The sequence below is a fragment of the Eumetopias jubatus genome, unplaced genomic scaffold, assembly GCF_037043125.1.
Source record: "Eumetopias jubatus isolate StellerSeaLion01/CBP00866 unplaced genomic scaffold, mEumJub1_p1.0 scaffold_7, whole genome shotgun sequence".
Taxonomy (NCBI): Eukaryota; Metazoa; Chordata; class Mammalia; order Carnivora; family Otariidae; genus Eumetopias; species Eumetopias jubatus.
In genome coordinates this window covers 113,744,685-113,768,875 of record NW_028274813.1, presented here as the reverse complement: position 1 = coordinate 113,768,875, position 24,191 = coordinate 113,744,685, and the positions used below count along the sequence as shown (strand labels likewise).

The following is a 24,191-nucleotide window of genomic DNA, read 5'->3' as shown; positions in this document are numbered from 1 at the left end:
CTTTATGGAAAATAATTGAAAGACTTTAAGCAGTAAGGTTTAAAAAAATAAAATAATGTAATATTATTTTATAATAACATTTTTTTAAAGATTTTTATTCATTTGACAGAGAGAGAGAGACACACACACACACACAGCGAGAGAGGGAACACAAGCAGGGGGAGTGGGAGAGGGAGAAGCAGGCTTCCCACCGAGCAGGGAGCCCGATGTGGGGCTTGATCCCAGGACCCTGGGACCATGACCTGAGCTGAAGGCAGACGCTTAACGACTGAGCCACCCAGTGGTGGCTATTATATATATATGTGTGTGTATATATATATATACATATATATATATATAGTAGCGCCTATTATAAGGAAGGCGCCCCTTATATAATTTTAAATAATCGATATTGTTATAATATTTTATATTTTGTCCACTTTAAAGCGATTTTTTAAAAGATTTTATTTATTTATTTATTTGAGAGAGAGAGAGCACATGAGAGGGGGGAGGGTCAGAGGGGGAAGCCGACTCCCTGCCAAGCAGGGAGCCCGATGCGGGACTCGATCCAGGGACTCCAGGATCATGACCTGAGCATAAGGCAGTCGCTTAACCAACTGAGCCACCCCGGCGCCCTAAAGCGATTTCTGTTGACAACATAAACAACAATGGATCAATTAGAAGCCCTGTACGAGAGCAGGACGGCAGAATGGCAGTGGCTGGATTCGGTGGCAGCAGAAATGAGCAGAGCAGAAAGATATGAAGAAATAAGGGTAGTGGGGAACAGCCATTACCCCATTGTTGAAATCCCTCATTCCCTTAACAAGTAATTGATGTCCAGATTCAAATCCCAGCTCAGGCCCTAAACCTGTCTGGGCTCAGGGATCCTTATCACTAAAACGATAAAACTTGACAGCAGGGGGCAACACCTAAAAGAATCAGGGCTCAGCACGTGTGTGGGACAGCTGCACGGTCTGTTCTTCCGAGAAGAACCCCTCTGCTCGGCTCTACCACCAGAACCCTCGCCTAGCTCGCGAAGTCCTCTTGGGTCAGGAACTCCGTCCCCCACTCCCGCCGAAATAGGCTCAGACTCCAGTCTCCTGCCTGGACCAGTGCGACTTCCCAAACTTGCCCTCCAGGGAAATGAAAGGGTTAACTTTCCGACTCCACTTAGCGGAGTTTACTCGGGAATTTTCCAACACAAGTTGGAAGCTCTCAGACTACTGGGAACGTCTCCGCTTCCCTCTTGCCTGGGCGCCGCCCCTAGTCCCGAAGTGCAAATATAGGTAAGGAGCGGATGGAAGCCGAATGGCCAACCGCCTCTCTGTAGTGGGCTGGGCAGGAGAGCGGGACAGACCTCTGTGACGTCAAGGACCACGCCCTCCTAGGAGGGCGCTGCGCCTGCGCCAGAACAGCTGCCTCGCTCCCGGAAGTGGAGGGTCTGCACGGAGAGCGCCGCTGGGTCTAGGTGCCCGGAGGCAGAAGCCCTGGCGGAGCTCGCTCGTCAGCCCCCGACCGCCATGTCGTCCTTCGACACCAACCCCTTCGCAGACCCAGTGGACGTAAACCCCTTCCAGGTAGAGCCCCCAATTCAGTTCTCTCTAGTGCCGAAGGCCGCGGCCCTGACCTCTTTCGCTGGAGCGGGGAGACGTGGCGTAGGAGAGACGGGCTGTCTGCCCAATGGGAGAATGGGCTCTGAGGGCTGGCCTATAGTAGTGTCTGGGGGCGGGACTAGCAGCAGGTGGAACTGCGGAGGGGGCGGGACCCTCTAGCCACCCGGATGTCGCCCCTCTGGCTGGACCCCGCTAGGGGAGGGGACTGAAGCAGACGCTGTTAGGGAGAGCCCCCAGCGTCGGGGAGAGAAGAGACTTCAAGTGAGGGGGAAGTGTGGCTACCCCATCCCGCAGTCCTGGGGAGACATCTACCTTGAGTCACGTTAGGAAAGGGGGTGACAAGAACGTAATGAAGAGGTGGAAGCCTCTAGTGGGAAAGAGAAATGTGAGAAGATCCCAAGTTCAGCTGTCCCCTCACCCCCCGAACAGCTAAACTAGCCTACAAGGTTAGGAGACTCACTGAGATTTGCTAGGAAAGAAAGATTGGGAGAGGGTGGGGAGGTAGCCAACGCACGCTGAAATATGGACTTTATAAGAATTCCACACCTTGGCCACGGGTCTAGTTTGGACTGGGATTTGGCTAGTTGGGAGAGAGAGCCCAGGTTAGAGAGGGAGGAGAAGTGAGGGGGCTCTGAGGGTCTTGAAACACAAGAAGTGTGGTCTGATGGACCTGTGTGTGTTGGCAGGGTAGTTGAGATGTGTTGACTTTTGAGCTGGCCTGATCTTTTGAGCAAAGGATAGCAGAAGAAGTCTTCCTACTTAAAGCCGAAACCTTTCTGCCTTTGAGCTGAGGGTACAGGGGTATTCTTTTTCCACAGTGAAGGGCTGAGGCTCCTGTTAGCTCCAGATCTCCTGTGCCTCTTGTTTCATGTCTGCTCAAAACCAGTTCTAGGGAAGCTTAATTTTGCTGACTGGTGATTTATGAGCTCTGAGGTTTCTGCTCTGTCGGGGTGTCACCAGGCGCATTAACTCATCCTGCTTGTATTTTATTCTGGTCATTGGCAGCTGCTGCAAAGTTTCCTGCAGGTGGGGGGGAAGTACTTAGAGGGGTCCTTCCTGCAACTCACAGTATGAGCTTTCTCACCTTGAATTCCTTCAAGGGTCAGAGCAAAGACAAAGGAGGCTAGCGGGGAATAATTGTATACTGTCCAAGTGAACATTTTATGCCTCTTTCTTGGTCTCAAGGTATACCTTTTTAGTCAAAGGGAGCCCTCAGGGCAAATTTTAGTAGCTTGGTCTGTAACATCGTGGACATTACTCTTGCAGCTTAATGCTTCTTGACGGAACCTTTGCAGGGACCTTGTCTTTTATGTAATGCAGTCATCTCTATTAGTTGAGTAAAGAAAAAATATTTGCATCTTTTTTTTTTCTGCAAGTGCCATCTGGTAAGAGCTTGGTTCAATTACAAAACTGCTTTATAACACTGGACTTTGAGTTTTAGTAAGGATCTAGTAGTCTCTTGGAATACGTTCTGTGTAATGATTGGCTTTTTTTTTCCCTGTCAGAATCAGAAATAAAATGTCTGCTGCTATCTGAGAGGCAGTCAGCTGTCCAGAGATGCAGAAAGCTTGTTGTCCCCAGTGCTAGCAGTGGGCGAGATAATTGGCCTGAGTGCTGCCCTGTATTAATACCAGCTTGAAAGTCTTAGGCTTAAACCACATCTTCAGCCCCAGGAATGATTGTGCAAACTGTGGTAAAAGTAACTTCTGCATTCAAGCGAGACAGTCTGTCCATCAGGCAGCCCCAGGATATGGCAGGACAGGAAGCAGCTGTGGTCCTATAAAGAGCAACATCTGGTGGGGAATCCTTTGTGGGAAGACGAAAGCTGGCTGGCTGTGACTCTGCTCCTCCTTACCCTGGGCTGGGTTTTTCCTCTTGGCACACAGTCCCATGGGAAGAAGGAGCTTTGGACATGAGGCCCTCCAGCTCTCCTGGAGAGCTGCCCTCCCTGTCCTTGTGATGGAAATGTTTGCTTCCCTGACTTCCAGGGCTGGGACATTGGGAGGGTGCAGCCCTGGGGTGACTGGGTGTGAGCCCAGCTTCGTTTACCCAGGTGTTAGCACAGAGCTCAGGAGAGAGCAAGGGGAGAGGCAATAGGCTCAGAAACTGTCACACCTAGCCAGCTTTCAGAGCAGAGTCATGTGTTCTGTCCCTCCGTGGTGGGTCATGAAAGTGTAGTCCATTGTGGACTGTTAGAGCCGGAGCATCCTCAGAAATCTATTGTAACCCCTCAGTCTAGAGAGGAGGAAACCAGGACCCCAGTAAGGATGGGACATGTCAGAGTCACCAGCTAATTTGCAGCAGGAAGGAGCCCACATCTGGGGCTTTTGAAGTTCACATACTGGTCTTGAACTGCCTTGGGGTTATTTAGGCCAGCTAAAGAAAGACTGTATTTTCATCATCACTGCCCCCATTTTTGAAATGAGAGTACTGGTAGGGGTGATAGTACTAGCTAAGTGAGTTTTAGTTAGTACTCAGTAATTAGTGTTAGCTACGCAAGTTTTTTCCCCCAGTGTGTGGGGCTGGAATAATACAGATTATATTGTGCTTTTAAAGACACGTATGCTGTGGGGCACCTGGGTGGCTCAATCGTTAAGCGTCTGCCTTCGGCTCAGGTCATGATCCCAGGGTCCTGGGATCAAGCCCTGCATCGGGCTCCCTGCTCAGCGGGGAATCTGCTTCTCCCTCTCCCACTCCCCCTGCTTGTGTTCCCTCTCTCGCTGTGTCTCTCTGTCAAATAAATAAATGAAATCTTAAAAAAAAAAAAAGGATAAGAATACTCTTTAGAAAAAAAAAAGACACATATGCTGTGCTTTTTAGCAGCTTATTTCTGCGTAATACCAGCCCTGAAAGGTGTTCCCAGGGTTATGCAGTCAAATAAGTTTGGGAATCAGTCTGTATTCCATTTTTCTTGCAGACAGACAAGGCTTGTTAGTTTGTGAAAGGCTCTGAGCAATCCTACAGTAAGATATTTCCTCAACTTTATCTGACCCAGCACTTCGCAGAGTTATCCAATCATGGTGTCCTTTTTCTGCTAGCTCTTGTAATAGGCCGTGCAACTTCTGGTGTGCCTTTAAATTGACTTCTTTACCCGTGTTTTTATTCACTTCCTGCTCCCCCCCGCACCCCGCATGTGGGCATGGGCTTTTATGACCTCTTCTTTGCGTAGAGTTATAATTGGGATTCTTAGCAAACTTCCTGCAGCGTAAGAGCTGTGAGTGCAAAGTTGTCACAAGAGTGCAGCAGAGGTTTTACCAAACTTCCAGGAAGAAGCAGGAAACTGCAAGCCAAGGATGACCGATTTCACAACCGACCCTGGCACTCCCTCATCCCTCTGTTAATTATGGTGCATCTGCTCTGCACTCCCTGGGTATGCAGGTCCTGCTTTGGACTGATTCCAGCGCGTCTGCTCCCAAAACCTTCTCAGGAAGGCTTGTCCAGTGGTGAAGAGGGAGCGGGCTGAAGGTGGGCATTGGCGCCCCCATTGGAGTTTTCAGCAGTCTGCTGACAAGAAGGTCACCAGGCCCATGCCCGGGCTGCTTTCCTGCTGGGCATCTCTGCCACTTTGCCCCAGGCAGACGGCACCGATCCCAAGGAGGGGACGTGAAGTAGCTGGTGGTGCTTGAACAGAGAAAACCTTCCAGTGCCGTGACTTGCCAGATCGCACAGTATTACTTTCACACGTTGCCTCCTCACAATTAAAAGATAATCTCAGTGGTGTGGCTGCTTCCCAAGGATTTAAAACGTTCCTCTCCTGTGGGAGGAGAAAGTGGTGGCAGAAACGTTATTTGGGTGTGAACAAAGCTCCCCGCACAGACACCGAGGCTTTGCCACTTCCCAGAGAGGGTGGGCTCCAGCTTGACTGTAACTGCGGGAATTCTTAAAACCACCAGATGGACCTGTTAGAACTCCCTGTGGAATAGGAGCACTGTCTCAAGAAAGTTGAAAATGGTCAAGTTCTGATAGTAGGAGTCCAGACAGCTGCCAGATTGGGGGCGTGGGGGGTGGGAGTCCCCTCCCTGCTCCTCTGGCCGGCACCTGGCTAGAGACACAGCTGAACTTGAGCCCTACACTTCTGTTTTCTTTGCAGCTCCTTGGAGTAGGATAATCCTGTGTTCAGAGCAATGGTGATATTTAACCAGGACAAACAAGGGATACTTGACACTCTTCAGAGAGGAGTGCTGTGCACATCAGCAAGGTGTGACCTGTCCTGCAGTGCTCCCTTGAGATGCGCATCACTGAGCTTCTTTTTTTTTTTAAGATTTTATTTATTCATTTGAGGCACAGAGATAAAGAGAGAGCATGAGCAGGGAGAGAGGCAGAGGGAGAGGGAGAAGCAGGCTCCCCACTGAGCCAGGAGCCCGATGTGGGGCTCGATCCCAGGACCCTGGGATCATGACCTGAGCCGAAGGCAAACACTTAACCATCTGAGCCACCCAGGTGCCCGATCACTGAGCTTCTGCTGCTCCAAAGGCCTGTGCAGGGGATGGGGTAAATGAGCACATGGCCTCCCAGAGCTTCTGATCTGGCAGGAGCGCCAACAAATGCTAGCTGTTCACAATAACACTGGCTATGACAAGGTCAGTCAAAACTTGCCAGAAGGAGCTGCGAGGGATCTGAGGAGGAAGGGCAGAGTCCTGTGGTAGACAGGCTTAGGCCAAGAGCAGAGAGCCTGACAGATAGGAAGAGAAGGCATTTCCTATTTCAGGTGACGGAGCACCAAGAACCAAGTCGCTTCTGCATGCTATGCCCCGCAGCCCCAGGTACTTCTTCCCCTCCCTGAGAGCCTGCCGCCTCTCCCACTGTGGGCCTGGGACACATCTGCTGCTTGGGGCACACTCACTCGCTTGGCCTGTCCCTCTGGTTGTTCTCTCTGTCCTGGCCTCTTTAACGCTGGGACTCCCACCACCTTCCGCCTGTTTTCAGGCTGTGAAACCTGGAGTTCTGTTCTTGACTTTGTTCTCACCGTATACCTAAGTTCTTCCGTTTACACTGTAGCCAGCACGTGGGGTGCAGGAGCAGCTGGCTCTGGGGACCCAAACAGCGATTCGGCCCGTTGCCACTGACAAAATCCAGAGGCAGAGAGATGAGTGGTGGTGAAACCAGAGAGGAGTTTATTGCAGTGAGGCCAACCCCGGGAAGACAGTGGGCTAACATCTCAAAGAAGGTCTCCAAAGTGCCGGAAAAGGCTTCCAGGTTTATCTCAGGAAAGTGTGGGACAAAGGTCGGTAGGTATGTGCCAGGTAGGCAGTGAAGGTTAAATTGCTCGTTGTCTTCAAGTCAGTCACCTGTGGAGTCTTGCTGGCTCAGGACAGTCCTTGTTGCTTGAGGGCGTGGTTTCAGTTCCCATCTCGGGACGCTTTTTCCTCGGACTCTTCAGCCTGCACCCATGGACAAGCTGGAAAGAAGAACCCAGCTAGAATGCTTGAGGTCAAAACGGAGGTGGCAAAGTCCTCTTTCACTGTGGCTTCAGAACAGCATCCTCATCCGCGATCACAGATCTAAAGCTCCAGGGGCACCGGGCTCACTCAGTTGGTAGAGTGTGCGACTCTTCATCTTAGGGTTGTGAGTTCAGGCCCCACATCCGGTGTGGAGCCTACTTTAAAAAAAAACAACAAACAAGGGTGCCTGGGTGGCTCAGTTGGTTAAGCGACTGCCTTCGGCTCAGGTCATGATCCTGGAGACCCGGGATCGAGTCCCGCATCGGGCTCCCTGCTCAGCGGGGGGTCTGCTTCTCCCTTTGACCCTCTTCCCTCTCGTGCTCTCTATCTCTCATTCTCTCTCTCTCAAATAAATAAATAAAATCTTAAAAAAAAAAAAAACAGATCTAGGACTCTAGCCCTTATCTTCTCCTGAGCTTCAACCAGTATTCCCACTTCTCCCCTGGACGTTGCCAACCATTTCAAGCAGACCTAGTCCGTAGGTATCTCCAGACCAGGGGCCTCCTCCCTGCTCCCACACACCCACTCCTTGAAAAACCTGTTCCTCTTCCCCCGTGATCCCCGATCTTGCTCAGCAGTGGCACTGTTCACCAGTCACCCAAGCTAGCTACCCAGTCCCTCAACTTCCCTTCCCCCTTTCTTGCCCAGAGAGTGGCCAAGCCCGTGGCATCTCCCTGAGCAGGGCATTTGGAGTCTGTCCCCACTCCTCCACTCCCAGCTGTCATGCCTTAGTCCAGTCCTCACTGTCACCCCTGTGGACTGCAGTCCCAGCCAGTGCCCACAACCCCCCCTGCCCCGCACTCTCCTCACTGCGACAGAGATGCTGGTCTCCAGTTGTCCTGCGCTGCCCATGGGATGGAGTCCAAACTCCCGCAGCCTGGCCTGACCCCTGCTGCAGACTGGTTCCTTGGTGCTCCTGGCTCCTCTCTCCATACTCTTCACTCCACAGCCCCTGGAACTGTCTCCTGTGTAGAGGCTGCTTTTACTTTTTATTTATTTTTATTTTTTATTTTTTAAAGATTATTTTAGAGTGGGGGTAGGGGCAGAGGGAGAGGGAGAATCTCAAACAGATACCCCACTGAGTGCAGAGCCCAACCCTCCTCTTGATCTTGCCACCCTGAGATCATGACCTGAGCTGAAAACAAGAGTCAGACGCTTAACTGAGCCACCCAGGCTCCCCTAGAAGCTGTTTTTAAGTGACAGGCTTGAGCCCTGGAAACCTGAGTCAGGTAGAAGGGCCCACAGTGACCCCCTAGCTGAATGCAAACAGGCTTATTAAGTGACCCACTTCAGAAGATCCATAAGCCCCTGCTGTCCAGTGGGCTGCTTAAGACCGGGCACAGGTACCAAAAAAGGAAAATTCCATATGTTCCTATACCTCCTCACTTCCCCCCTAACTACAGCCCCCACCACTGCCTCGTGGCAGACCATCTCTCCTTAGCTGCCCTGCTCACTGTCCCCCTGCAGTGTTTTCAGTAAACTTCTGTGTCCTTGGTCCTGCTTTGAGTGAATTCTGGCCTCCCCCCGATTGGGTCGCCCCACATCCTGTAGAGCTGCTGTGCCTTCCTCCTTTGTGCTTGCTAAATGCCTGTCATTGCTCAAGATCCAGCTCAGGTACCCCCTGAGTAAAACCTTTCCTGCCTCCCCTCCCTCCCTCCCTCCCTCCGTGAAGCAGTTGTTCCAGTGCGCATCCCGCCCCACCTCCCGCCCTGCCTGCTTGTTCTCTGCGCTGTCCGCCTCTCCAGGGCAGGAACCAAGGCTTTTTTCCAGTGTCCTAGCCCTGTGCTTGGTGTGGGATGGTTTGTGTAGTGGAAGGAGGTGGCATGTGGCTCAGTTTGACCAGGATCATGGATGAGGAGGCCCGCTCCTGGAGGGCCTTGGGTGCCCGGCCAGGTGGTTCAGCCTCACTTTCTTGGGCTGCTCTGTACATCACTACCGTGGCAGGGAGAGAGGCCCCGCCTGCACCTTGCTCATTTGGTGGGTCCTCAGGCTCTTTTTTTTTTCCCCAAAGATTTTATTTATTTATTTGACAGAGAGAGACACAGCAAGAGAGGGAACATAAGCAGGGGGAGAGGGAGAGGGAGAAGCAGGCTTCCCGCGGAGCAGGGAGCCCGATGTGGGACTTGATCCCAGGACCCTGGAATCATGACCTGAGCCGAAGGCGGACACCTAACGACCAAGCCACCCAGGCAACCCCCCTTGGGCTCTTTTTAAAATATGTGGGTACGCATGCTTTTAAAGTAAAAATAACATAATCGTATGGAAAATTTGGAAGACAAATTAGATCATTTAGATTTCTTGCCTTTTGCAACCATTGTTCTTTTGATGTGTTTTCCTGCCAGTCTCTTTTTGTGTGAGTACTTTTGACAAAATTGTTATTTGGGATTCATATAACGAAGCCTTTTCTGTATTGTACCCTGTGTCCATAACTGTGATTTTTAATGGCTGTTCAGACCATTGAGGGGACATGTACCAAAACATTGTGTGCTTACTGTCGTTGGATATTTAAGTTGTTTCCTGATTTTTTTTTAAAGATTTTATTTATTTTTAAAGAGAGAGAATGTGAGTGAGTGGGGGAAGAGGCAGAGGGAAAGGGAGAGAAAGAACCTCAAGCAGACTCCCTGCTGAGTGTGGAGCCTGACTCAGGGCTTGATCTCACGACCCTGAGATCATGACCTGAGCGGAAACCAAAATCAAATGCTCAACCAACTGAGCCACTCAGGTGCCCCTGATTTTTTTCTCCTGTTGCAAATATTGGTGCAATAAATATCTTTGCAGATACAGATCTTTACCTATTTTTATCGTATTTCCTCAGGATGGATTCTCAGGTAAGAGAGTAGCAAGATTAACTGTGGCTCTTTTCACTTGGGACCCAGCCCGCCAGTCTGGGAATGATTGCCCTGTTTTGTCATATGACACACAGCCTTGTCTCCAAAGCAAATAGGACTTCGCGGAGGTTCCGAAGTATTGGTAGCTCTGCCTGCCAGAGAGAATGCCCGAGTTTTGTTGTTGTTGTTGTTCTTTTAAAGATTTTATTTATTTATTTGACAGAGAGAGACACAGCGAGAGAGGGAACACAAGCAGGGGGAGTGGGAGAGGGAGAAGCAGGCTTCCCGCCGAGCAGGGAGCCCGATGCGGGGCACGATCCCAGGACCCTGGGACCATGAAATGAGCCGAAGGCAGACGCTTAACGACTGAGCCACCCAGGCGCCCCTGTTGTTGTTGTTGATGAGCGTTTATTTAATGTGTTTATTTGGAGCCTGAAATAAATCCTACATGGGGAGGTTGGGTGGAATGCAGGATGGAAAAGCAAGGAAAAGTCACAGCTCAAGCGCAGCCAGGACCTGTGACGTGGAAAGTGGCTGCCAAACTGGAAACAAGTGTGTTTTTCCCAGCCCTTCCCGGCCGAGCTGCAGCCTGCCTGCCTGCCTGCCTCTTCTCCCTCTGTCCCCAGACACTGCAGCCACACGAAGGGCTCCCCTTTCCCCGCGGTGCTGGGCCTCTCGCCCCCTCCCTGCCTTCCCCTCCCCTCCCTTCTTCACTCAGCGCTGGGCTTTTGTGCTGTGCACGCATGTCCCTGCCAGGATCGTCCGTCATTGGCTCCGGGAGGTCAGGAGTTGCACCCTCTTCGTCTTGGTGTGTCCTTCACACCGTGACTCTTCCCTGAATGAAAAGAACTGAGCGCAGGTGCGTTTTCTTTGTTACAGATTCAAGGAAAGGCATTAGCCGGTCTGAGTCCTTTGTGTACCAAGGGGGTTTTAGGTTACCTCTCTATAGGTGAAACTCAGCTCTTGCCACCCCTTGAAATAACTACTTGACCCACTTAAGAGTCAGCTGGTGCTTGGTGAATGGGGAAGGAGGTTGCTGCTGTGGACTTCTTATTTGTGGTTTGGAGTAGAAGCTGAGGGTCTTCATTCAGACCAGTCAGTGTGGTCCTTAGTACAAGACTCTGCATGTCTGCTACCATGGGTGTTCCCCAAGGACTTCCTGAAATCCAGGAATAGAAAACTGAACAGAAACAGTTGTCCTGGTCACTCACGTGCCCTATCAGTGTTCCTCAGGAGTGGGGTTCCTTCATTCAACCACATGGAGCGCCTTCCATTTGTCTACTGCACCAGGCTTTGGGGGTGCACTGCTGAACAAGCCTTCCCCTCTCAGGCTTACCACTGTGTCCCTGGAGATAGACAAATTCAGGATCCGGCTCAGCCACTACCCCTGAGATCTTGGACAGACTACTTCCTCTTTCCGAGCTGGGGCTTTCTCCAGCTGCAAACTCCTCACAGGGTGGTCATGGCATTGAAATGGGAGGGGGGTTGTAGCTTTTCTCAGCCAGGGCTGCTCAGCTGAGCCACAGAGCACAAGAAGCTGGTTGAAGTGATGGTTTTCTCCATTCTCTCAAGGATGGATTAGAACCAGGACTATTGTAGATACGTAGGAGAGAAGTCAAGTCATTGCAGACAGTGGATACCTTAGGGCGTTGGGCCATAATTCTTTTGAGGAACCAGGTTGAGGAAGGCTGGTAGAACCTTAATTTCTTTCTTTCTTTTTTTTAAGATTTTATTTATTTATTTATTTATTTGAGAGAGAGAGAGAGAGAGAGAGAGAGAGAAACAGCATGAGAGGGGAGAGGGTCTGAGGGAGAAGAAGGCTCCCTGCTGAGCCGGGAGCCCGATGTGGGACTCGATCCCAGGACTCTGGGATCATGACCTGAGCTGAAGGCAGTCGTTTAACCAACTGAGCCACCCAGGTGCCCAAACCTTCATATCTGACAGCTTGACACAGTGGCCAGTTTTGGGGTGACTAGAACTTCACCATAGCATCACTGTGTAAGCCTGGCACATAGTAGACACTCAGTAAATGTCAGCTCCCTTCCTCCCTCATTAGGCCTGAGCTGCTCATCTTTCAGAAAGAGCCCAGGTCTCCCAGAGTGTTCCAGGCTCCTCTTCTGAGGCAGGGTACTTCTGGGCCCTGGCGCTGCTGCAGTCATGCAGGCGCCCCCCAGCTTTCGGGCCCTACCTCCCCAAGAAAGTGGAGGAGAGCACGCAGCATGTACTCTCACACATCACAGGAGCTTCTGCTCTGCATCGGGCCCTTCAGCAAGCACTAGGAGCCAGAAGTTTGAACTAGACACAGAAGCATCTGGCTGCAGAGGTTACAGCCTGCTAGCGGAGGCAGTATTTGTTTATGGTGAGTCTGGTGAGGGGTCCAGGACCAAGTGTTGAAGATTTTAGAAAAAAGGAGGAGAGATCACTATAGGCAGAGTAGTCAGCTCGCTTACCCCCAGAATCCTCTTCTGGCTGACCTTGGTAAATAAAGGAAATGACCTCTCTTCATGGTCTGGAGGTTGCTTGTTAAAATGTGTGCATGTCAGGCAGACATGTGGGCCAGCACCCGAAACTGCTACCAGAGCCACTCCTCTGTCGTCTGTCCTGTGACATAGACTTAGGTAACCAGTTCCTTGGATGGTGGATCTGATTTCATTGACTTCAGCTCACCCAGTCTGCTGTGGCTTGGTGTTTTGCTGAGTCGGAAAGGGGAACAGAGCCTGAGCCCCACATCTTTCTTGCAGGAAGCCAGCCCAGTGATTCTGGGAGAAATCTGCTAGTCATTCAGCCAACGAATAACCTCACGGCCAGTTCCTCCAGCTCAGGTGGCCTTCTGAACCTCACATTGTCCAAGTGTGTCCAAGTTTCAGGGGCCACCAGACGGGGATGGTGTCCAGCAGAAAGGACATAGCCATGTGGCCTCCTTGCAGAGGAAATTGGGTGGGGGTGCAGAGATAAGGTACGTCCAGAGAGAAGAAATGGGTTGGAGCTGTGTGCCCAGCCCTGGGCTAGGCCCTGGGGCCAGCCAGCCAGTCTCACCAGTCAGGAACCAGAGGCCCAGGTGGGAAGATGAGCATTGGTGTGTGTGAAAAACATGAGAGAGAACACACTCACCACTGACCCTTGGTTCTATGATTGTACAGAATAGGGAGCCAGCCATTTTGAGACCTCAGACAAGTACAGCACCATGGTGAGGGTCTGTTTCCACATCTGAGATGTGAGGGGGTTGTCCTCTGAGGGTCTGTCTAATGTGAATATCATATTTGAGAATCTGTTTTGTGGAGGTGAAGCTGGGCCAGCAGGACGGGAGCATGTGGACCCTAGTGAGGGATGGGGGTTGGGAGGGTTAGGTACATAAGGGGGGGGCGGGGGGAGGCCTTGTAACCGGAGCCTTGGCAGAGTCCGACGTCCTGGTGCCCATCCTTCACAGCTGTTTCTCCCAGAGCCCAGACACCGCCGTCGAGCTGGACCTGAGCCCCGTACCTATTATGTATGGGGAAGGGGGAGGGGAAGGGACAACGGAGTGACTGGAGGGGGCAGGATGAGGCTACTGGCCACTGGCCCCAGGCCAGCAGGGAGGCTGCTGGGGTGAAGGAGATGACAGGGGGTGCTAGGTAGCCCTAGGCCAGAGGGCTGGCCTTGGCAGAGGTCAGATGGGGAAGGGAAGACTCAGGAAGGAAAACTCAGAAGAAGACTGTGTTCAGAGGACATTTTTGCATTTTTTGAAAAGAATCCAGAAAAAAACCCAAAAACATTCTCCCGGCTTTTTATCTGAGCCCTTCATGCCTCTATTCCCAGCAAGTGTGTCTGATTTAATAAAATCAGCATTGGCAGCCGGCATCATGTTTTTGTTCCAGAACCTTAAACTGTCCTTTAAAAAAGAAGAGGAATAAGTGCTTCCTGTAAAATAATAAATACAACAGTTAAGAAAGGTTGTGAAGTAAAAAAGTTTCTACCCCTGCCCCCCCACCAAAAAAAAAAAAAAAACCAACACCCCAGTCCCTGGAGGTAAATACCGTGAACCATTCTGAATCTGGAAAGGGCACTAACAAGGACATGGGTGGTATCTATTCCAAGGTCTCACAGTGGGAAGCTTGCTCTCGGTCTCTTCTGGGAAGTCATCGGGGCTGAACTCTCCTCCTTTTCCAGAAGGGGAGAAGAGACCACAGCTCTGATGTGGCAGGGGCTGGGCACAGGAGCCTTCCGAGAGGCTTTTCAGGGCCCAGGGAGGGCCTCAGCAGTCTCCCTTCAGCCAGGTATCCCTGGGAGAGGCCAAGAGATGGCGCTGTCCCTCCCCTTCATCAAGGTTCTCTCTTCTCCCCAGGCATCTCATGGCTGTTTTTTGTTTTGTTTTTACCTTTGCAGGATCCCTCTGTGACCCAGCTGACCAGTGCTCCGCAAGGTGGCCTGGCTGAATTCAACCCCTTCTCAGAGGTTGGTGAGCATGCACTCTTTCTGAGTCCCTGGGTCCTCTGGCTGGTGCTAGATTTCTGGGGCAAGGAGCCTTGGCAGAGGCAGAGACAGCTCTGAGAAGCTTCAGTCCTCAAAGGGACAGTCCTAACATGAGGTTGGGGTGGGGGGAAGGGTGAAGAAGTCACCAATTCTCCCCTTGGGATCTGTGATCTGGGCCCCACCCTGAGGAGAGCAGGGCAGTGCTGGGGAGCTGTGGCTCCAGCAAGGCCAGGGGTGCTGGGGGAAGCACCACATTGCCCAGCGCCTTAGGCTTGATGGCCAGGAAGCCGCAGAGGTAGGCCCAGGCCTGCCCCCGAGGGGATGCATGCAGGGGCACGTCACTCACCCTGCTGTGGGTTTGCCCCCGTGTGGCTGACTGGTGGAGGCACTCACCCACCTCCTTTGGTGTGTCCCACGCAGACAAATGCAGCGACAACAGTTCCTGTCACGCAGCTCCCTGGGCCCTCGCAGCCAGCGGTTCTCCAGCCCTCAGTGGAACCAACCCAGCCAACCCCCCAGGTACTGTGGACAAAGTTTAGCCTCTCCTTTCCCGCAAGAGAAGCGCCCAGACCAGTAGCTGAGCCCTGAGATTGGGGGAGGGGGTGGACAGAGGGCCTGCATTCCTGGCTCCCCTTCAGGGGCCCTCTTGATCATCTCTTTGGAGCTGGGCGCTTGCACATGGAGGGTCTGCTCAGCCAGCCTAGATCCTCACCCCCACCCCACTACTACCACCAAAAAATAAGCTCTACTTACCAGTCTGGAGTTCTCGGTGTCTTCAGCGAGAGCATTTGCCCCTGTTGTGCCATTCCAGGTCCTCCTGGAACCTTTGCCTTTGTTCTCTCTTACTCGGGGCCCAGAATCTCTCTCTCTTTCTCACTTTTCTTTTTTCTACCTCTTTTATTCTTGTCTTCCTTCCTATTTTCCTTTGTCCCTTCACCAAATACTGTGAATCTTGTCTGCCTTGTCCTGACCCTCTACTCTGTCACCTCATTGCCCCGTCCTGTGTTCCCCATCGCCCCGGTGAGCATGACCCACCGTGGAGTTGTATGTTGCAGCTCCTGCTTAGACAGGCCAGCAAGTTCCTGCCTACCAGATTCCTGGCAGTGAGTGAGCTCTCAGAGAGGCAGATGCTACTAGGAGGAGATAGTATTCTCAGAGACAGCTACATGCGAAAGCTTCGGAAGGTAGGCAAAGTATAGATGAGCGTGAGTGAGGGCAAGGCCCGAGCCGGGCTTTGGACTCTTGTGGGCCCCAAGCTGCTCCCATTGTCTGACCGGACTTGGGAGGGAGGGCTAAGACGCTCAGCAGGGTCCAGCGTGGTCAATTCTGGGCCTGCTTTTGCCCCCAGGGCCTGAAACTTACTTCCCGAAGTCAGCCTTAGCTCTTCGGAGAACTCTTTTGGAGAGAGTGAGGGAGCGAGCGTGTGTATGTGTACACGTGCACACACACACACGTATGTACACATACGCCTGGCTTGTCATCCTGCAAGATGACTGGTTTGATATCCGCTCCCTAAGGACTGCAGACCTCCGGAGGAGCCGGGTGCCAGTGACTGTAGCACCCGGCAGGAGCGGGGCCTGGGGCCCTGGGTTGGAACGCCTCATGTGAAGCTCCCTAGATGCCTCCCTCGGAGGCCTTGCTCTGCCTGGACAGGGAATAAAGCTTGGACTCTGCACGTCATCAAAGCCAGGCAGAGCAGGGCCAAGCTGAGGGGGCTGGCCTGGGATGTAGCCGGTCACAGGTCAGGTGGACGTCAGAGGGCCGCTCCTGGGGGTGGGGTGGGGTGGTGCTTAGATCCCTGAGGCCCTAGGTGCACCTTGGTCCACCCTGTGTGCCTCCCCTTGCACTCACTGTTAGCAGGTTTGCACCGTGTCCCCCTCACACGCACACCCTCCAGGCTCTTCAAGTGAGGTGTAGCTCTCCGGGTTTCTGTTTACAGGTTAGTCTCTCGTGAGGCCGTTTTCCTTTTGCCGTTACCCCAAAGGTCACTATAATTGAACTTTGCCTGGCTTCCAGAATGGGAGATACTTCTCTCATCTCAAGCTCAGGGAGGAAGGGGAGACAAGAGCCCTGCTTAAGGCTGGTTAACACCTAAGAGGACAGAGGTGTCGAGGCAGTAGGAGACGGGCCACCTTGGCATCTCTGTGGTGGTCTCTGGTACCCAAGACACCGTGGGGCTGGGATTGGCTCTTCCTGTGTGGGGCGAGGCCCTTCTGACTTCTGCTCGGGCTGACACTATCCCTCTGTCTCCCACGTCCGGCTGCCCCCACCCTCCGTGCCCCCCAGGCCGTGGCCTCCGCAGCACAGGCAAGCCTGCTCCGGCAGCAGGAAGAACTGGACAGAAAAGCAGCCGAGCTAGAGCGCAAGGAGCGGGAGCTGCAGAACACAGTGGCCAATTTACACGGTAAGGGAGACTGCCGGCCTGTGGGCCAGTGTGCCTGGGATAGGAGCCTTCCCTGAGCCTGCTTGGTCCCGGGCAGCCCTGGAGCTCTGTTGGGCTCTAGATCATCCCAGTGGCGCTGGTGCCAGTGCCGGGAAGAGCAGCGAGGTGGAGGCTGGGAGGCCCGCAGCATGGTCCTCGCGGCTGCAGATGGTTTCTGCACTCCTTCCCAGCTCACTTAGGCCCTTTTGCTCTGTTTGCCAGTGCATTTGGGATCCATTATCTTGGAGTGGGCTTGTGGGTATTCGTGCCCCATCCCACTCCCTACTCATAGCGACCCTGACTCCCACTTGCCGGTGCCCTTCTGGGAGCCCTGGTTTGGCCCATAAACTGCTGGAGCGTGCACCCCACGTGCTGCTGCAGAGGCCAAGCCTGACCTCGTTGCCTCTTTGCGCACACAGTGAGAGAGAACAACTGGCCGCCCCTGCCCTTCTGGTGCCCTGTCAAGCCCTGCTTCTATCAGGATTTCTCGGTAGAGATCCCTGCTGACTACCAGCGGATATGCAAGATGCTGTACTATCTCTGGATGTGTGAGTCCCGCTCCTGCCCTCTGAGCTCCAGGACAAAATGGGCTGTGACTCCCGAGCCCTGTCTGCTCGGGTTGCTCCTCACTGCAGACTCCAGCCTTCCTCAGTGCTGGCCCGGGGTTGGGGGCGGGGGGGCCTTCTGCCCACACGATTGGCCTTCCACGGTCTACTCCCTGTCCTGGGAGCCTCCCCGAAAGGGCCCACTCACCCCAGTTCACACCACAGATCAAGTAGGGTGGGACTAGCAGGAGGCATTAGAGTTCCTATGGGGCTCATTGGCCGTGAAAGGCCCTCCTTAGGTGAAGGCCTCCCTCCCCACAGGCCCCTCGGCTCCTAGGAGTACGGGCGGATATAAGACTCCCTATAGCTCCACTGTGGGCCCTCCAGGGCCAGGGACAAGAGTCACTGAAAGAAAGATTTCTTCCTCAGGGATCAGCCCTTGAGTCTGCATCCCCACCTCCAACCCCTGCCCTCCTTCATATGCTTGGGCTGTCCCCTCACTTAGGAACTATCACTATCACTTAGGAACTGGTGTGGTCCCTGGTTTTGCTGCCCCAGAAAACCAGGATTTGGGAGCTCACCCTGCCTTGGTGCAGACTAAGGACTGGGGTTTCTGCCATTGCCCTCACTGTATGGACCTCACGTCCTCTCCAGGGGGTGGTTTGCCAGGCCTGGGAGCCCTTCCCTCCCCTCGGCACTAGCCCATCTGTCTCTCTCCTCACCCTCCCCAGTGCATTCGGTGACTCTGTTTCTGAACCTGCTTGCCTGCCTGGCCTGGTTCTTAGTTGACAGCACCAAGGGAGTGGACTTTGGCCTTTCGATCCTGTGGTTTATCATCTTCACCCCCTGTGCCTTCCTTTGTTGGTACCGACCCATCTATAAGGCCTTCAGGTGAGTGGGGCTGGGGCAAGGGAGGGAGTATATGGCTGGTATCCCAGGTAGCAGGCCAAGGGCCTTACGCCCAGGGGCCCCATCCCAGTCTTAGAGCAGATTAGGATGGTGGGGCAATCCACTTTCCCATTCCCACCCACAGTGGGAGCAGATGGGGGTCAGGAGCCATTTTCCTGAGATGTTGTGCCCACGGTCTGTTCTGGGCACTGTCCTTGGACTAGGCACTGCAGACCTAGAGAGGGGTCCTTGCGCTCCCACCTGCTCCCATGCTATCTGATGCTCTAGGATTTCGGTCACTAGGAAGAGGGCGGGGCTGCTTCAGCTCCCTTCTGAGGCTTCAGGGAGTCCACTTTGATAAGCTCTCCATGGCTTATCGCTCCTAGCTTGTTTCCGCCTCTCTCCTGCCTCCCCAGTAACTTTCTTGAGCCTGCTGAGTGCAGAGCGGTTGACTAGAATAGATACTGTGGGCCTGAGCGGATCCACCTCACAGACCCCTCGGGTGTGTGCCATTGTGCCTCCGAGTTGCTGCTTTCAGGCCTGGGAGCCTAGCAGGCCCCAGGGAGGGGGCGGGCAGTGGCCGAACCCATGTACTCCGCAGGTCGTACGCCAGCCCTCGAGGACATGGAGATGGACTTTGGTCTAGAGTTCTGTGCTCCCCAAATAACTTTTCTTCCACCCAGGCCAATGGTTTTATTATTAGATATTTATATCTATCTCTTATGAAATGCAGATATGTACCCCAGGAAATGGACCGTTAGGCTCTTTATGTTGTCCTCTGGGGAGGAACTTTATTAGCTCTTTGAGTAAGGGGTCAAGCATTGACCCCTCAAACTGGAGGACAGTGAGTGGCAAGCCCTCTTTGATTATGGTTGTGGATGTCTGTGTTCTCTGGACAGTGTGTTTGGTCCCCTGGAGCTCTGTCTGCGCTCCCATCCTGGCTCCTCATGCCATGCCGAGCAAGGAATCCTGAGGAGTGAACCCCAAGCCCACTTGTGACTTTGGATTTCTCCCTCTCTCCACAGGTCCGACAACTCTTTCAGCTTCTTCGTGTTCTTCTTCATATTTTTTTGTCAAATAGGGATCTATATCATCCAACTGGTTGGCATCCCTGGCCTGGGGGACAGGTGAGACCTGGGGAGCGTGAAGGGATGATGCTTTGGAGGCGGCCTGGCCTCTCTTGCCCTGTCTGCTCGCTCCCACAGAGCCCTCCCGAGGACCCGTCCTCCACCCTGGCCGGGAAGGTGGGGGGCAGGCTGGCTGGTGTCCTCCTCTGTGCCCCCTCCAGTTCTTCACCGGTCACCACTCGCTGCCTCGCCTGTTCACCACTTTCTGGAGTGTCGTGGGTGGACTTGCCCTGAACCCTTAGGCTGCCAGGGCTATATCCCATGGAGGATTGCAGCCTCTTCCTTTGCTCCTGCTGCGCCCTCCCAGAGGCTGGTGCTACTTCTACAGGCCTCAGGCGAGCCCCCAGGTTTGGGCAGCTGCCGACAGAGGCCCTGGTCTTTTGCAGACTCTGTGCTGTGACTTTGTCCAGAGGCCCTGTAATGTCAGGATGAAGCCCTAGCCTCTCCTTGCTTTGAGCATAGAGCTGGCTTGAGTTTCCTGGGTACTGGAGTCCTCAGCTCAAAATTAGCCTCAAAAAGAAAAGCTGCCGGCTGATGTTTTCCTTTCTGCCCCAGTGCACAGGGAACATTACAGAAAGGTCAGACTGCCGCTTGGCTGAGAGCCCGAGCCCGGAAGGGCTGCACTACTTTGGTCCCTTCCCTCCAGTGGAGCTGGCAAATGCAGGGCGGAGGGAGGGGGCTGACTCACCTTGCGCTCCGAGCGTGCCCACTGCCCTCCTGCCACCCCTCATCCGTCTCACCCTGCTGTTTCTGGGCTGGCCCCTTTCTCTTTGAAAATGTCATCACTCACTACCCTCACTGAGATCCTGGAAGACAGGCTGTGGCCTAAGTGCTCTTTGCTTCCCAGCCCGGGAGTCAGAAGGCTTGAGTTCTGGTCCGGGCCTGCCCCCGCCCGCCCCCCCACACACAAGCTCAGCAGCCTCAGCAGCCTCCAGCTTCCCAGTGCCTCCCCCACCTCACCTCCCAATCCCCATGGCTGGATGGATAGAACCCCCACTTTCTTGTTATTGAGTATAAAATACACAGAACATAAAATGTATTGACCACTTAAACCATCTTAAAGTAAAAAATTTAGTGGCGTTTAGTAGAGCCACAGTGGTATGCGGCCCTGTCCGCTGTCTAGTTCTAGGACATTTGTGTCATCCCCGAGAGGAGACTCTACTCATCAGCAGATCTCCGGCTCCCTCCTTCCCAGAACCCCTGGTGGCTGTGAAGCTGCTCTTTCTCAGTCTCTCTCTGGATCTGCCTACTCCGGACATTTCCTATAGATGGAACTGTACAGTATGTGGCTTTTTGCACTGGCCTCACTCAGCATGATGTTTTTAAGGCTCGTGTTGTAACACGGATCAGTACTTCAGTACTGATCAATATTTTTTTATGGAGTACTCATCCATCCGCTTGTCTGCACATCAGTGGACAGACCCTGGGGAGGTTTCCACCTTTTTGCTGTTGTGAACAGTGCTGCTATGAACATTTTTGTACAAGTCTTTGAATACCTGGTTTTGGTTCTTTTGGGTATGTATCTGGAGTGGGATTGTTGGGTCACGTGGTAAGTCTGTGGAGGAGCGCCCCGTTTCCCTTGGCAGTGTACGAGGGTTCTCACTTGTTTTGTTCCCAGCCTAGAGGTGTATACACACCCAGCATGGAGCCCAACATGGGGCCCGAACCCACGACCCCAAGACCAAGACCCGGGTGCTTCACCAACTGAGCCACCCGGGCACCCCTCTCGCTGTGGTTTTGATTGGCATTTCCTGAATAACTAATGATGTTGGCCATCTCTTATGTGCTTTTTGGCCATTTGTGTTTCTTCGTTGAAGAAATGTCTGTTCAGGTCTTTCTCTAGTAATTGGGTTGCCTTTTTGTTGTTGAGGTCTTTATATATTCTGGATGCTAACTTATCAGATTAACACATTTCCCCCTTCTGTGTATTATTTTTTCATTCTTGTGATAGTGTCCTTTGATGCACAAAAGCTTTCAATTTTGATGAAGTCCAATTTTTTTCTTTTGTTGCTTGTTTTCAGTGTCATATCTAAGACCAGTGCCAAACCCAGAGTCCTGGAGAATGAACTGTTTTCTTCTTAAGTATTCTATTTTTAGCTCTTACTAGGTCTCCAGTCCATCTTGAGTTAATATTTTTTACATTGATCTGTTGTTTGTCCTTGTGCCAGTACTGCATGTTTTTTTTGTAGAAAGTTTTTAAGTCAGGAAATGGGAGAATATCCCCTTTTATAGATAAGGACACTGGGGCTCAGGAAGGTGACATGACTGACTGGAGGCAGAGGGCCTGTCCTGAGTCCCGGCAGGAGGAGCTGAGGTGATCGGATGAATGCAGTGGGTTGGCCAGTGGTCCTCTTTCCCAGAGGGCGGGCTTCAGGAGTGAGCAGCCAGGCTTTCCATGTCCCCTAGAGCAGCAGGAAAAGGCCCTCCCCTGGACTACTCCTGTCTGAGGGCAGCGTGGGGCCTGTCAGCCTTCACAGAGGCCTGGCCGCTCACAGGCCAAGGGCTTCTGGCCCATAGCTCCGTGCTGCAGGGAGGTGCCTGGGTGGTGGCTGGTCAGCCTACAGCGGCCACTTAGAGAAGAGCCCCTCACGGGGACCTCTAGGGCCCACTCTCACTGTGTCCCCTCTGGCTTCCTGCTCCCCCCTTTGCAGTGGTTGGATCGCAGCCCTGTCTACACTGAAGCAGGACCACTTGGCTGTGTCGATCATTATGATGGTGGTGGCTGGCTTCTTCACCCTGTGTGCCGTGCTCTCACTCTTCCTTCTGAAGCGGGTGAGTGGTGGGTGCTGGGCCAACAGCAACCTGAGGAAGCAAGGCACCTCTTTCCTGCCTTTGCCTTGGGGATGCCCATCACTGGAGGCACTTGAGCCCCCGGGTCCCCAGAGGTCCGGTGACTGTCACCAGGGTTCTGCGTGGGAGGTCACACGGGCCCCCAGGGCACACTTCTCACCGCAGCCTCTTTCCCCAGGTGCACTCCCTGTACCGCCGGACGGGGGCCAGCTTCCAGCAGGCCCAGGAGGAGTTTTCCCAGGGCATCTTCAGCAATAGGACCTTCCGCAGCGCTGCCTCATCTGCTGCCCGAGGAGCCTTCCAGGGGAACTAGTCCTCCTGACTCTCCTTTGTCTGCCCCAGCCTTTTCTCTTGCCTGCCTTCTAGCTGCACTTTCCGTGGGTGCCTTAAACAGTGGTTATGGCCAGCACAGACCTGGGGAGGATCTTGCATGGTCCTTCCTCCTTTCTCAGCCACCAGCTCTCCATTCTGCCTGAGGGGAGGGGAGGGAGGGACAGGGACTATTTTTTTCTTTTTTACACAAGAGAAAAAAAAAAAAAGCTGTCTTTCCCTCTCTGGTGGTGGTTTGGTAGGTTCGAAGCAGTGGGACTGTAGTTCACTTCCCCTTGCACGTGTACACACACGCGCGCACGCATCACATACACGTACACACTTGGAAATCACCAGCTGACCTGGGCCCATGCCAGCTGGAGTTTTATTTCTGCCAGGATCCTCAGACTCCACTCCTCCCCCAGTAGGCCTGGCCTGAATCTGGCTCCACAGACCCAGCCTGTGGCTTCCGCAGTCCTGCCTTTCCTTCCTGCCCAGGCTGGGGTGGTCTTCCAAGGGCTCCCCTTTAGATGAGCTGCCGTCCAGGTGGATGGAAAGCTCTGTCCCCCAGATCACTCTGAGGTGGTCTCTGGGCTTCCAGAGCCTCTGGCATGGTCGCTCCCAGGCTCTTCCCTGCCTTATGTTTCTCACAGATTTATAGCCCTTTAGTACCCCCTGCACCGTCCTGGTGTGGGAGGCACATGTGCCCTCTGGGGTCCTCTCTGAGACTTATTGAGTGTGCAGTGGGGTTGGCTGGGATTTGGGGATGGGGAGGGATGGACATTGACCCCAAGTAGTCCTGTCCAGCCTTTGACAGTTGTCTAGGAAGGTGGAGTCTGACTGTCCTGGTGTGGTTTGGTCCTGTTTTGATTTCCTTCTGAGGGACAGCGGCCCTTTGCCGTGGCCTCAGATTCTACCCCACTCTGCCTTCTCCCCTCAGCAATATCTCATGTGTATGACTCTTCTTGGGGGGGCGCCGAAGAATCAGTCCAGAACTGCATCCCTCATGCTGGACTGATGAGCCACTTTTCCGAGGGTTCTCCCATACCCCCAGTAGAACCTAGTCACCTGTCACTGGCCCTGGGGATTCCTCAGGTGTGTCCATGTGACGGGCACCTGGGATTACACCGATAAAACCTGCACCGTGTCCTCTAAAGGCTGTATACAGGGGTGGGTGTGTGGACTGAGGGGACTTCTCAAAAAGCTGGCCAACTGCCTGCCTGCCTCTGGGACCTGGGGCCCACCCTGAGGCAGCGTGTAGACTGCCAGCCCACTCAGCCCCAGAGCCACTGAATGACCATGGTAGTGACCAAGGTTTTGTAAACTTTCTGGTATTTTTTTCTTCATGTACAAATGTATATGTTATGTCTCAATTTTTGTGCTTTAAATAAAAAAGACGTTTTCAGACAACACTGGTCCTCATGTCTGGTGGACTTGGGAGGAGGGGAGTAGCCCACAGAGCCTGCACTGATCTGGCTTCTCCAGTGGTAAGTGAGGAGACAGTCAAGATTCTGCATCTGGCCACCCCACTCTGGCTGGTCTGGGAGGGACCAAGCGCCTTCCTGAGACTACTTGGCCAGAAACACCTTCTTGTCCCAATATCTCTACTTTAGAGCTGCTGGTTCTGGGCCGGAGGGGCACCCTTGGGAGCCTCTTTGACTCTTACCCCAGCACCCGGCACGCCTGCTCAGCCCTGCGCCTCCGCACTTGCCCTTCACGTGAGCCATAAAGCCTGGACGGGATTCCCCCTATCCCCGGCGACCTCATCTGGCCTCGGCCCGGGGTGGCGGCGGCGGCGGG

At 53.3% G+C, this 24,191-nt stretch overlaps 1 protein-coding gene across 2 annotated transcripts; it reads left to right on the top strand.

The window, feature by feature from the left end:
- The first annotated feature begins 1,382 nt into the window (after positions 1–1,382).
- SCAMP2 (secretory carrier membrane protein 2) lies at positions 1,383–23,801 on the top strand. 2 transcript variants are annotated; one of them, XM_028100066.2, is made up of 10 exons: positions 1,390–1,556; positions 14,224–14,292; positions 14,731–14,829; positions 15,366–15,494; positions 16,597–16,714; positions 17,152–17,280; positions 18,009–18,168; positions 19,191–19,292; positions 21,944–22,064; positions 22,261–23,801. In XM_028100066.2, the coding sequence occupies exons 1-10, from the start codon at positions 1,500–1,502 to the stop codon at positions 22,393–22,395; spliced, it is 1,119 nt and encodes a 372-aa protein (XP_027955867.1). In that variant the 5' UTR covers positions 1,390–1,499; the 3' UTR covers positions 22,396–23,801. The 2 variants fall into 2 exon arrangements, with proteins under 2 accessions (XP_027955866.1, XP_027955867.1); XM_028100065.2 differs by lacking the exon at positions 15,366–15,494 and having other exon boundaries at positions 1,383–1,556.
- Positions 23,802–24,191: the final 390 nt, after the last annotated feature.